Below are 12,577 nucleotides of genomic sequence, written 5' to 3'. Positions count from 1 at the left end.
TGCCAAGCGCCCACCCACCCCCTGCTGTTATTTATTTATTTAAACTTTTGTGACCTCTGTTTCAGGGGTGGGGGGTGCTATTATCATGCCTGTGTTACAGACTGGAAAACGGAGCACCGAGGTAAGTGGCTGGCCGGGGGAGCACGGCCAGTCCATTCATTTGGATTTGGAAGTCCAGTATCTGAGCTTCGTCCCGACACCCCTGTTCCTGGTTCAAAGGTCGGGGTTGGAGCAGCTAGCAGGAGCACCCCGCGGGTGGGAGGGGCCCCGTCAGGCTCCTGTGGTGCTGTGGGTTCGGCCTGGTGCTCCGTCCTTGGCTTTAACGCTTCTGAAGCCCGACGTCTTAACGCTGGTTGAGGTGTTGGCGTCTCCTTCCAAAGACCTGTTGTCCGTCGATGGTGCCTCTTATGCAGAGTGGGGTGACGCGCATGCCCAGCAGACCCAGGTGGACGAAGCCCAGGCACTTACTGCTGATGCAGCTGTTTGTGGAGATGAACGTGTGGACAGCACGGTGTGAGATCCAGAACGCTGGTGCTTTTTGAGGAGTGAGCACATGACCAGCGCGTGCCCAGATGGAGGCACACAGTGTGTCTCAGGGCCGTGGGACCTGCACCCGCTATTACCACCGCCCTGTTCTCACGGCACGGATTTCCTGCCTGTTGGTGAACCTGATTCAGATTTAGTTGTCCAAGAATCCTGTTTGAAATGAGTCCTAGGAGCCCGAGGGCTGCCTGGGGTCTGCGTGCAGATGTTCTGGTCACATCTGTGCAGGACACAAAGTGTGACTTAGAAGCTGTTCGCTGGCTGGAGCTCACACCAGAGACAGGCTCAGGGTCTGCAGTGCTGTTTCGCGGGTGTTTTAGTGGTGCAGACCAGGAACACGTGGGGTCCTGGGAGACTTCTGCGTCCCCCACAGTGGCCCCGCCATGGCACCCCTGCACCAGCCCCTTCCCAGAGGTGATGCTGACACTCTGGCCACGTTCTGGGGCAGGCTTGGCTTTGCAGGATACTCTTATTTTGAAGGGGAGGTGGGGGCCCGTGGAAGGCAGCAGGACCGTCTCTTCTTCTGCACCTGCGTGCCCTGGGCCTAATGAGCCTAGGTTGATGGGACCCAGACCTCAGGAAGGATTATAAATTCTCATTTGATTTGATTTGCTTCTGAAGTACCTTAAACCAGCTGTGCCTGCCCAGCTGACCCGGGCGTCTGGCTGCCTGTGGGGAGGGTCTGTGCCGGTCCCTCCTGCTGTGGGGGGGGGGAAGGGAGGGCGGGAGGGACACAGCTCTGCCCCACCAGCTGCTCTGCCACTGTCACATCAACCCCTCACCAGGGGTCTCTGTATGTCCCCATTTCACAGGGGACGTTGAGCCTCCTACAGGTGGGTTAACTTGTTCTGAGTCCTTGTGGGGGGTTGGCAGAGCCTTCTGTCCACACTGCCAGGTCCGAGGGCCCGTGGGGGACCCTGCAGCGTCCTCAGTTGAGTGGGGTCAAGGGGGTGAAGTTCTTCTCCCAGGGTCCTGGGGGGAACTCTAAGACTCTCCCCCGGGTTGCTCGGGAAGCTGCCAGGCCAGGCACGTGGTGTGGCGTGGTGGTGGACTGGTGCTCACAGCCAGAGACGACAGCTCACGTCTCAGGGCTGTCAGTGTGTCAGAGACTCCAGGACGCGCTTTCAAAGTGGGCCGAGGCTGGCACCGTGGCCTGGGGGTGGGCTGGAAACGCGTGTTCTCCGCCCACCTCAGGCCTGCTGGGGTGGAAGTGCTGCCCGTGGGGCCCAGAGGTCACTGTGTTCCCGGGCCCCCGAGGGACCCTGGACCACACCAGAGCCGGAGAATCCCGGGTCTGTTTCAGTCCTGCAGTGCGAGTGGCGGTCACTCTTGTCACAGATGGGTAGATGCCCACCTGGCCAGGGGTGGTAGGGCCAGGACTTGCTCTCTGGCTGAGTGCCATGGTGGAACCCGCTGGCCTTCTCCCCTCAGTTGAAATCAGCAGAGAGGACAGAGACGGAGCAGTCCTCAGGCCAGGCGATAGGTGGCCTCAGCGCAGGTCCTGGGTCGGCAGGTCCTGGGAAAGGAGGACAGGCCGGAGGGCAGCGTGGGATGGGGCAGGGCTGTGCGGAGCCTGGGGTTCCCTGAGTGTGGCGTGTCTGCCCAGGGACCTTCGTGACGCTCCCCTGCCTGGGCTTGGCAGTGCACGTCCCCTCCCAGGGACCTTGCGACTACAGCAGGACCGTCCTGTTTTACAGAACCAGGAGCCATGGGCCACCAGCCACCAGGGCCAGCCGGGCCTGACACCGCAGCTCCGGGGTGAAATCCTCCCTGCTTCCCAGCCTCGCCACCCTGGGATTCTCTTTTTAAAGAAACCCCACGTCACCTGTCTCGCTCCTGCAGTGGGAGCCCTGTTTGCAGTAGCTCATAGAGACCTCGGCCTAGTGCGGCTCTGCGGCCAGTGCTGTCCATAGAACTGTCTGCCGTGAGAGTCCCGCTCTCTGGGCTGTCTGGCGTGAAGGCCGCCACACGCAGCTCCCTGGGTTTGAACTGATCACAGTGAAGTGAAGGGACGCTCTCCGGTCCCCAGCCTCAGGGCCACCTCTCCATGCTCAGTGGCCACCTGTGTTTTGTGCTGGGAGACTGGACAGTGCAGACCCAGGGTCTCAGACCTGCAGAGGCCTCGGGCCCAACTGTACGTAGGCCACAATTGGAAGATGCTGGCCGCCGTGTGACATAGCCCACCGGAAGGGAGAGGGCTTTCAGAGTGACCACTCCATTCCTTCACTGAGGGAAACCTGGGCCGTGCGCCTGGTCATACCCAGCCAGGTGACAGCTGGAGGTGTCCTCGCCAGCTTTCCGTCCTGGAGGTCTGTCTGGTTAGCTTGGGGGTTCTCAGCTCAGCCCTGTTGACATCTGGGGCGGGTCTCGCTGTCCTCCAGGTGGCCTTGAACTCCTGGGCTCAGGCGATGCTCCTGCCTCAGCCTCCCAGGGGCCTACGACCACAGGGGCGTCCTCTGTTGTGGGGCCATCCTGTGCATGGTAGGACACACAACAGCGTCCCTGACCTTGGTCACTCGATGCCAGTCCACCTACGCCAGCTGTGACAGCAAAACTGTCCGCAGATGTTGCTTGGCGCACCTGGGTGTGGGGAGCAGGGTGGTAGCCGGAGCACCCTAGCCAGGGGTCCATGGCTCTGCTGAGGATCTCCACCGACTTCCCTGTGTCCCCCTTGTTTTCCATTAGCTGTGGTGAGGGCTAGGACCCAGGGAACCTGGGGACGGGTTCCTGGCTCTGAGTGGGATGCCGCAGGTCAGGTCAGGGCGGTGCCTCGGTTGCCCTGGGGGCTGCAGGTGCGTCTGCGGCCCCTGGGTCTCTCAGCTCCAGGCGTCTGGGTCTTAGACAGACAGCTGGGCCCAGCTCTGGAGACCATCAGGTCTTCCTCCTCTCCCTGCCCGAGCCCTTGGGTGCTCGGGGTTCACAGTGACGTCGTTTAGCAGCCGTACACGTGTGGACGCTGAAGCGTTCAGTCCTGGGTTCAGTTGCTCCCTGACCCCAGCCCTGCCCAACACCTGTGCCAGCTGCCAGGTCCAGGACAGGAAGGCCATGAGCGATGCCTGGCCTGTGGTCTCCCTGGCCACACCCCTGGACATGGTCCTGTGTCTTGAAGGTGGCAGCCCCTCCCAGTCCTGCAGGGGGAGCTGCAGTACACCCTGGGGTCTGGGTGATGACTGGCGCGTTTGGTGGAAGGTTCCAGAGCAGCGGGCAGTTCGGTGGTGGATGGGGTGGCTTGTGTGCTGCTCCAGGCAGGGCCCTGTTCCTGGCTTGGGAGAAGGGGACACGGGTGATGCCACGAAGCCTTCGTGCTGTCGACTTGAGGATGGTGCAGGCACAGGCAGGAGCAGTTGCAGCCAGGGGACCTGGTCCCTGGGGAGGCTTCTCCCTCCATGTGGTGTCTGAGGAGATGGACGCTGTGACCTTGAGATGGAGCTTCTGTGAAAGCAGGTGCTGGCAGCGACTCTCCTTGCCCCTACAGAGGTTCTCCTCCCACACAGGGGAGGCCGGGAGGCTTGCCCACAGGGCACAGGGCACGGGAGACCTGGTGCTTTCCTGGTGCTGTGCGTCAGTTCAGGCTGCCGTGCCCTGTGTGTCCCCTGGGCCCCGGGAAGCGTCCTCGTCCTCCGGACTGTGTGGCCAAGTGCTCAGGTCCCCAGGGAGGCCTGGCTCACGCTCCTGGGAGCACGATGCACGTCCTGTTGGAACGCTGGCCCTGCGAGCTCCCACGGCCGGCCTGCGGGGCTGTCTCAGGCTCCTTAATCTTGCCACGTAAATCTCGAATGAATGAACAGCCCTGGTCCAATTTCATACCCCGGAAGCGGCAAGGCCATGAGTTGCCTCTCAACAGCAGGTTGGTAAATTAAGTCAGTTCCGGTGAGTTCTGGTGGGTGCCAGAACCTTCCAGATGAGTCTTGAGTTGTGTCCCTATCGGAAGGGAAGGCGCTTGCGTTGGTGGCTTCTGAGTCAGGACTGGGCAGGTTCTGGGCCGTGGGACCCTCAGTTCTGCTGTGGTTCTAGTGTGGACTTCAGCGGGTTCTATGATCCCTCCTCACTGAAGGAGTCTGTCCCCAACCCGCCCAGGAGCTGAAGAACCCGGAGGAGTCTGAGCTCAAGAGTGAGGAGCACAGGCCCCTAACAGGGTCTTGTGGTTTTCCAGGTGTCCCCGACCCATGGAAGATTTCTTCCTGTCTCACAGCCTAGTGGCCTCTTGGGGGCAGGGAGAGAACCTCGTGGTCTGAAAGGTCAACCAGTTTTCTTAGGAAACCCGTAAAGTTCAGGAAGGTGCTGGCGGGTGACTAACTTGCTTTATCTCTCACGGTGCGCGGGGAGGGGTTCAGAACAAGTGAGGACAGCCCTGCGTGGCTGACAGTGCCCTCCGTTAGCACAAACGTCCCTCGTGGGCAGCTGGCTCGGCTCTTCTGCTATCTTTTCTGCATGGCTGTCCCCAGAGAGGTACTTTCCAGGGTCTCTGAGCAGCCAGTGACGAGGTCTAGTAAGCAGCGTCCCTATTCCCTTGACCTGAACTGGCCACTGTTGGGTCATATGCCCTGCCTGGTCCTGTTGCCTGGTCCTGTCCCCCCGGGCCGAGTCCTTAGGTGTTGTGGTTCTCCATCTCCCACAGGCCCCTGTGTGTAGGGGGAGGAGGATGGTGGTCCCTTTGGAGAGGAGGGGCCGGTGCTGGGAGGGAGCCGCGCGCCTGCGTCCCAGGTGCTGGTGGTGAGTGCGTTGGGTGCTGTCTGGGGCTGGGGAGCTCCTGCTGTCTGTGCTCATTACTGAATGCACATCATTAATCAAATAGGAGGACTAGATGGGAGCTCTGCAGAGAGGACTCTGTTTGACCCAGCAGAGCCGGATGGAGACGGTCATTGTCCCTGTTCCTAAGAGAATGCTCAAGGCTGACATCTTGTATTTGGAAATCATCCACGTCTAAAGAAGGCCGTTGGAGCTGACCGCACGACCACGTGCCTGCTGCCCACTGCTTCTGGATGTGCGCTGTGCTGGCTCAGGGCTGCATCTGCAGGGGCCCGCACTTGAAGCAGCTTGGCAGAGCTCCCGGGTTGGGAGAACGGAAGCCCAAGCTTCAGGGGTCGGGGACCACCAGACCCGGGGACCCAACCTGGCGCGCTTTGTCCTCAGTTCTAAGCTCGCCCACCTGTCCTGAAGCTTCTCGCTCACACCCCAGCCTTCTCTGCCTAGTGGTGGGGAGCAGCTGCCCCGTGAGCTGGGTCACATCCTTAAAGTTCAAGCAGAGAAAATGAGCCAAAATAAAAGAAACGCCATGTCTGGTTGAGCTCCCATCCTATTCCTCAGGAGAAGGGCGTCATGGGACAAGATGGTGGCCTCACCACCCCGTGGCTTGACTGGGAAGGTGACTGGGGACTCTCCAAGAGAAAGATGTACCACCTACCTGTGGCATCACACAGCTGTGTGCCCGCTGCCCTGCTTTCCACCTGGCTGTGCCCCAGCTCAAGGGGATCCACTGGGAAGGAGGGGAACTATTGCTATTTTCTGACATTTGTAAGAATTTGTTGCATCCATGTGCACCTGTGTATATCAGGGTTCCCACTCCTAATTTTTAGGGTGTTGGATCCAGTTCTGTAAAGAGGTTCTGAATTCTCACACCTGGTTCCCTCTCAGCACAGGCAGCCTGTTGCCGGTCTACACTGCAGGCTGCTCTGCGTGGGCTATTGTGACCCCCTTGTATGGAGGTCTCTCACCTGCTGCAGGGTTTACCTGAGCATTTTCTGAACATGCAGGTGGCAGGGAGGTCTCAAATGCCCAGGGAAGGCCAGATGCTTCTTGGTGACACTGGGGGATTGGTGTGACTTCCATCTGGGACCCAGATCTTCCTGACATGTCAGAGGGTCGTGAGAGAGTCACCCAGTTTGGAGGCTTCTGTTCCTTCCTGCCTCTAGCCCTTTACTGATGCCTTCTAGCACAGAACTTCCCCTCCCAGGGTCAGTTCAGGGCTTGGCTCAGCTTTTGGAAAGGAAGGGTGCTGGACCTGTTTTTGGGGACGAGCATGGGGCAGTTGCCGCCAGGATGGTGTTTTCTGGAATCCACTTTCTTTGGACTTATCCTTTGGTCTCGGGGATTTGGGCCCCTTTAATCCTGGGAAGATGAAAGTCCTTTATTAGTGCCTGTGAGCTCTCTGGTCCTAGAACTCAAAGGCGGCCCTGGCTCCAGGGCTCCAGGGCTCCAGAGCAGGCTTTTCTCCACGAGCTTGGACAGATATCAACTCTGGACACTTATTTAAACCCCAAATCCTGGGTAATCAATTCTGGAACTTAAGACAGCATCAGCCACGTTTTTTCACTGTTAAGTACCTGCAAGCTTCGGTGTGCTTTAGTCTGTGAGTACAGCAGGCCTGGGGTGACCTTGGTGCTGGCAACGAATTCACTTTGCACCTGAGTTGAAAGTGCGTCGAGTGTAGTCGTAAAGTGGGAAGATGAAATTTGGAATTTGGTTTGTACTTGGAATCACTCACGGCTCATTTTGTGTGCGTGTGGTGGGGCGGTGAGCTCACAGTGACAGTTTCAGAAAGAAAAGGAGGGACATCCATGGTTCATGCCTCTCCATGTCTTCAAATAATTAATGAAGGCAATTCACCTAGGAAGCTGTCCCAAAGCTCCCACAAGTATTTACAAGAAATTTAGTTGCCTACTTTATCTGTGAGTTCCTTTAATTAAAAAAGAAAATCTTTAAAACCTCAATAGCTGACCTGTCTTAACAGTACCATACACATTAAACGTATTTTGCATAAGCTGGGCGCCGTGGTGCACACCTGTAATACCAGCTCTACCAGGGACTAAGGTAGGAGGATCACAAGTTCGAGGCAACTTGATGAGACCATGTCTCAAAATAAAATAAGAAAGGGCCCAGGAAATAGCTCAGTGGTGCTCTGGGTTCAATCCCTAGTACCAAAAGAAAAAATAAAGTTACATTTAGCTGCTGCAACAACCCCAGGTTTGTGATTCTGTCTGTCTTTGTCGTTGGGTGTGACTTTAATGACTGTACCTGTGCTTATGTCATGCTTACTCAAACGTGGCCTTTCTGTTTGGTCTATTACAATTCTTGTTTTCTTTTGCAAGTAAACTCGTCGCAGCTGAGCCACGGGGTGCCCACGTGCACCCTGCCTCTCCTGCACTGGCACTCACCAACCCGGCTCTCCTTTTAGCAGCCCTATCACGGTGGCAAACACGTATTGCTGCCATCTGCCAGGCACTGTCCCAAGTGCCAACCCCGTGGCTCTTGGAGGAAGAGGAGGCTCACAGAGCTTAACCAGCGGCCAAAGGCACTGACAAGACAGTGGTGCAGCTGACACCTTGGCCGCTGGGCTCCGGAGTGTGAAGAGTGTGGGCTGCAGAGCTCAGCACCCGCTTTGCCCGAGGCCTTCTGGAGCCTCACTGGGTCCCTCAGATGGTGGCTGAGCCTGCGCAGTGTGGGGCACATCAAGAGGGGCACTCAGGAGACATGCTTTTTGCACCGTGGTTCTTCAGCATCCTCAGTTGTTCACTGGAGGGCGCCCACCCCCGTGCTCGGCTCTGGTGGGTCACTGGGTTTGCATTCTGATGGCGTGGTGGCAGGGTCCATCCTGCAGCTCAGAGGATGCGGTTTGCTGGGGACCCCCTGCATTCCAGGCAAACACCCCACTGGGCTCCTGTGTATGATTGCAGGGCGGCCCCTGCTAAAAGCTGAGGGTGCTCAATGAGAGACTCTGCCAGCCCTCCTCTGCTGGGGTAGGAGCAGAAAGGGACTTCATGAGAGCTGTCTGCAGCAGGGCACCTGCAGTGTCCCCATGCTCCAGAGCCCTGTGCACACCTCTAAACAGAATTAGCTAAGGGCATGTTCCCACAGTAGCCCTTCCCCAACTCCTGACAGAGTCCCTGAGACTTGAGTTGGTGGAGCTGCAGAGAAATGAATGATTGAAGAGCTAATTGATAGGACCTGGTGTGGACATGGGACCGTGACTCTGGGGAGTCTGACTTGAGCACAGGCATGGATGAGGGTCCATTCAGCTGAGCAAATGTTAGAAGAGAACCAGTTTGAGCAGAGTTGATTCATGAGAGCTCTGGGAATTAATTTGGAATTGCTTTTTGAGTCCTACAACTGGAGACATGAAGAAGGTAATTGGATGCATGTGCAGAGTCAGGGGAGACATCCTGGCTTGAGATAAAGCCATCTGCACGTGAGGGTTGTCTGCAAGGAAGGGCCATTTGTTTGTGGGGTCATTTGCATGTAGGGAGGGGGACATTTGTATGTTGGGGTTTTCTGCACGCAAGAGATTGTTTGTATGGAGGGGTCATTGACATGTAGGGATCATCTGCAGGTAGGAGTTGTCTGCCCATAGGGGTCATCTGCCCACAGGGGACATCTGCATGTGGGCTAGAGCCACCATGTGTGGGTGGAGGAGTTCTCCCATGGGAGCCTGTGGGGTATGAAGAGGTCAAGCCCGTGTCTGGTTTGGGTGGGACCTGGGTTTGAGTCCCAGCTCTGTGACCCTGGGAAGGCCACTTGACACCTCTTGGGTCTCAAGTGCCTTACCCATGTGGTCGCTCACCACCTATGGTGGCATGGGGGCTGGAGGAGGAGCAGGAGGCAGGACGGGCCCAGGCTCTTTGCCTGGCCTCCTTACCTTGGGGTCACCTTTCTCTTGGACTGTCTGTGTCTTGGTGTTGGCCACCTGGGAGATGGACGTGCTTTTGCAGTCTAACGTCAGTGCCAGCAGAAGGGGCTGGGCTGAGTTCCTTTCCCTTGTTTTGTCCTGGAACCAATTCCAAAGCTCCCGGCTCCGACCTTTGCCTTCCTGCTGTCAGCCCACGGCTGTGGTTGTGACCCTGGCTGCTGGTTAGAAATATCTGGGGGTGCTTTAAAAAGAGTGCGCTATCCCCTCCCCCAGAGCTGTGGCTCCCAGCTCAGGGCAGAGCATGAAGCCTGAGTTACTGTCCACTCCCTTCCCAGTGCCTCATTCAGGGGCCTCACCAAGGGACCTTGAAATCTGCCTGGATTGTGGCATTTACACCATGGAAATTGGCAAACTCTACAGACCAAGGCCCAGAGAGCTGGCCAGTAAACGTTTACCAGCCCACCACGGGTCAGGGCATCCTTATTTTTTCAGAAGCGTCCACAGTGACTTATGGGCAGCGGGCCTGAGAGCCACTGGCCTAAGTTCCCCCGGGTAGGCCCAGTGAGCTCCGTGTTACCCACAGTGGCTAACAGTCATCTAGTCCTGAGAGAAGGCGAGCTGCTTCTGTGAATCAGGCCACTCACTCCTTGCAGCATCCCGTGAAGGAGGGTCCTCATCAGTTTTTAAAATGGTGAAATGGAGTCCAGATGGTCTGCCTACACCTTGTCCAGGGCCACCCTTCTAGTTAGTGGCTGAGGGGGGACTTGGAACCAGGTCTGAGCTGCTGGAACTTGAGTCTGGTCAGGGCCTCCTGGGTGGCTGTGGGCAGTGCCCACTCTTCCCAGCGGGTTGGATGAGAGTGAGGCTCTGGTTGTTCCTGATGACCATGGGGTCCGAGCTGCAAATAGGTCAGCATGGGGTGGGGGAGGTTGTAACCAGGGCCGCGGTGGGCGAGTCTGCCTGGGCAGGGTGCTGGACTCTGAGCCGGGACAGGGAAACCCAGAGACTCACGGGCACTGCTGTGTGCTTTCCCCCTCCAGTGGAGCACGACAAGGAATTCTTCCACCCACGCTACCACCATCGGGAGTTCCGGTTTGATCTTTCCAAGATCCCAGAAGGGGAAGCCGTGACGGCAGCTGAATTCCGGATCTACAAGGACTACATCCGGGAACGCTTCGACAACGAGACCTTCCGGATCAGCGTCTACCAGGTGCTTCAGGAGCACTTGGGCAGGTGGGTGCCGGGGTCTGGGGGCCGTATTGCCTCCAGCTACTGAGGAAGAAAGGGTGCAGGCCCAGGATGGGCCAACAGGGCAGCGGCCGTCACACAGCTGCCACCGTGGGACACCAACCACATCTGGACTTGGTGTCTCTTTAAAAGAGGGTGCATGATGTGTGTCACAGTTTTCTAAGATGATGATCATCAGCAAATCTGGGCAGGAAGGCAGGAGTCCAGGAGGCCTGGGGTGTGTGGCCCATGCAGGGATTTATGGTTGGCCTGGATCAGGCGGGCCCAGGGGGAGCATCCTGGTGATGGTCTCCCACTCTCTGATCTTCACTCTGAGGCCCCACGTGGTGTCAGGCCACCAGTGAAAGTGGCCATTGTAATAAAATGTAATTAGAGGGAACACAACCCTAATCCCCCCCAAACATCCAGAGAAGTCCCAGTGTCAGAAGTCCCCAGGTCAGGAGCCAGAGTTGGTGCTGAGAGACTTTAATTTCGGGCTGTGACACTCCTACTGTCCCCTGCTGCTATGACATGCTAGTTCGTGAGGAAGGGTGGTGTTTGCCTCTGATGGTCAGCCCTTGCCCTTCAGGTAGGAAGGGGACGTGTTGACCACAGACAGCAACCTACAATGCACCGCCGCATGCCCGCTGAGTGTCGCTGTCACGGGGGTCATCTTGACAGTGGGGAACACGAAACGTCAGTGGGAGGGTGCTTGCCTGGCATGCGTGAGGCCCTGGGTTCCATCCCCAGCACTGCAAATAAAAGAAAAAACAAGACAAGAGAATGAGGCTTGTGTGGGGCGTCCCGTGTCTTGCCTTATCTCATGTCACGCTCACATAGCCTTCTAAGGAAACTCTGCAAGGTGAGAGTGGAAGTGGCCTGAAGCCAGAGCACATGGCCACCTGGTGAGAACTTGGCCACATGGGGACCTGGAGCCGTGTCTACAAAAGTATTTCCTTAAAAACTTGTATTTGGATAGGTAAGGCTCCCCCCGCACCTTGGAGGCCATTCCTGTCCCTGTTATGGCCTCCTCGGGTGCCTGAGTGTGTGGGGCCTCTCATCCTGCTGGTCAGGGTGGCGCCATGGCAGGTGGTCTCCTTCACACTTGCCTGTTCATCTGAGGTCCTAGACTGTGGGCCACTGGACACACACGGTGTTGGCTGTGGTGCATGTTTCTGGGTTGTTCCTGTGGACGTTGTATGGTCGTCTCTCCTCGAGCCAGGGAGGGGACAGGGCCGGCTCCTCTGCGCTCACCAAGGTTGCTTAACCAAGCTGTCAATCACTGTCAGTCTTACAGGGGACAGAAGGTGTCCCTGTGTGGTTTAAATTTTCCATTCCAGAGGGCCCCGCCCAAGGCCACCCTGTGCCACTTCCCTGCTGGAGGAGATGGTACTGGGAAGGAGCTGGGATGGCCTGAGGGGCAGGGCCAGTGTCTGTAATCACCTCTGGGTCTTCCTAAAGGCTTTCGGGCAGGTGCCCTGGCAGCCTGGTGGGCCGTACCTGGTCCCTAGGCACAGCTTCCAGAGAAGTTTCGGATTCATTCTTGGGGGTTTTAGAGGTTTGTCTACCCTCTGACAAACGCCCCAGGACTTTATTGTTATTTTGCAGAGCTGGAGATGGAGCCGGGGCCTCAGGCATGCTTGGGGCTCCAGCACAGCCTCCCCCCAGGACTCTTGGACAGACCTGTGCTTGATTTTTCTCATGAAGGCCGGTGACTTGGGGCAGGGCAGGCACCCTGAGGCTGTTGGTCAGCAGCACTAACTGGGCCCCCTTGTGCCATCCTTGAGCCCACTCCCCCCACCCCACCGACCTCCTGGCAGACTCCCCAGAGCTGCCCTCAGCCAGCAGTTCTCTTTGCCCTGCTGCGGACCAGGTGATTGGGCCTGGGGGCGCCTCTGCAGCCCCGTGCTGCTCTTCCCTTGAGGGGTGTCTCCATCCATGGCTCCCAAGTCCTGTGCTCGCCTGCCCTGCTCCACCTGGGGAAGGTGCTGGATGGAGGGTCAGGGATCCGCAAGTGGGGCCCGGGCTGCTGTCGTGGAGGTCAAGGCTGCAACGTTTGCGCAGAGACGTGGGTTCCGTGATGTATTTGTTGAAGCTCCACTGAGCACCCCACGCCAGGCACCGTTCTCCGAAGTCAGATCACCAGAGCCAGTGAGAGGGGCTCATGAGGGCAGGCCTCATCCC

The 12,577-nt window shown here is 57.8% G+C and overlaps 1 protein-coding gene across 1 annotated transcript in view; it reads left to right on the top strand.

The window, feature by feature from the left end:
* Positions 1–12,577, top strand: part of BMP7 (bone morphogenetic protein 7) — a 71,365-nt gene that overhangs the window by 16,187 nt on the left and 42,601 nt on the right. Inside the window, exon 2 of the mRNA XM_081288732.1 lies at positions 10,207–10,399. Within this exon, the coding sequence (XP_081144858.1) occupies positions 10,207–10,399 (193 nt within the window). The remainder of the gene's footprint in view (positions 1–10,206; positions 10,400–12,577) is intronic.

This window comes from Spermophilus citellus, assembly GCF_964194105.1.
Source record: "Spermophilus citellus genome assembly, chromosome: 4".
NCBI lineage: Eukaryota > Metazoa > Chordata > Mammalia > Rodentia > Sciuridae > Spermophilus > Spermophilus citellus.
This window is presented reverse-complemented; position numbering and strand designations above follow the sequence as displayed.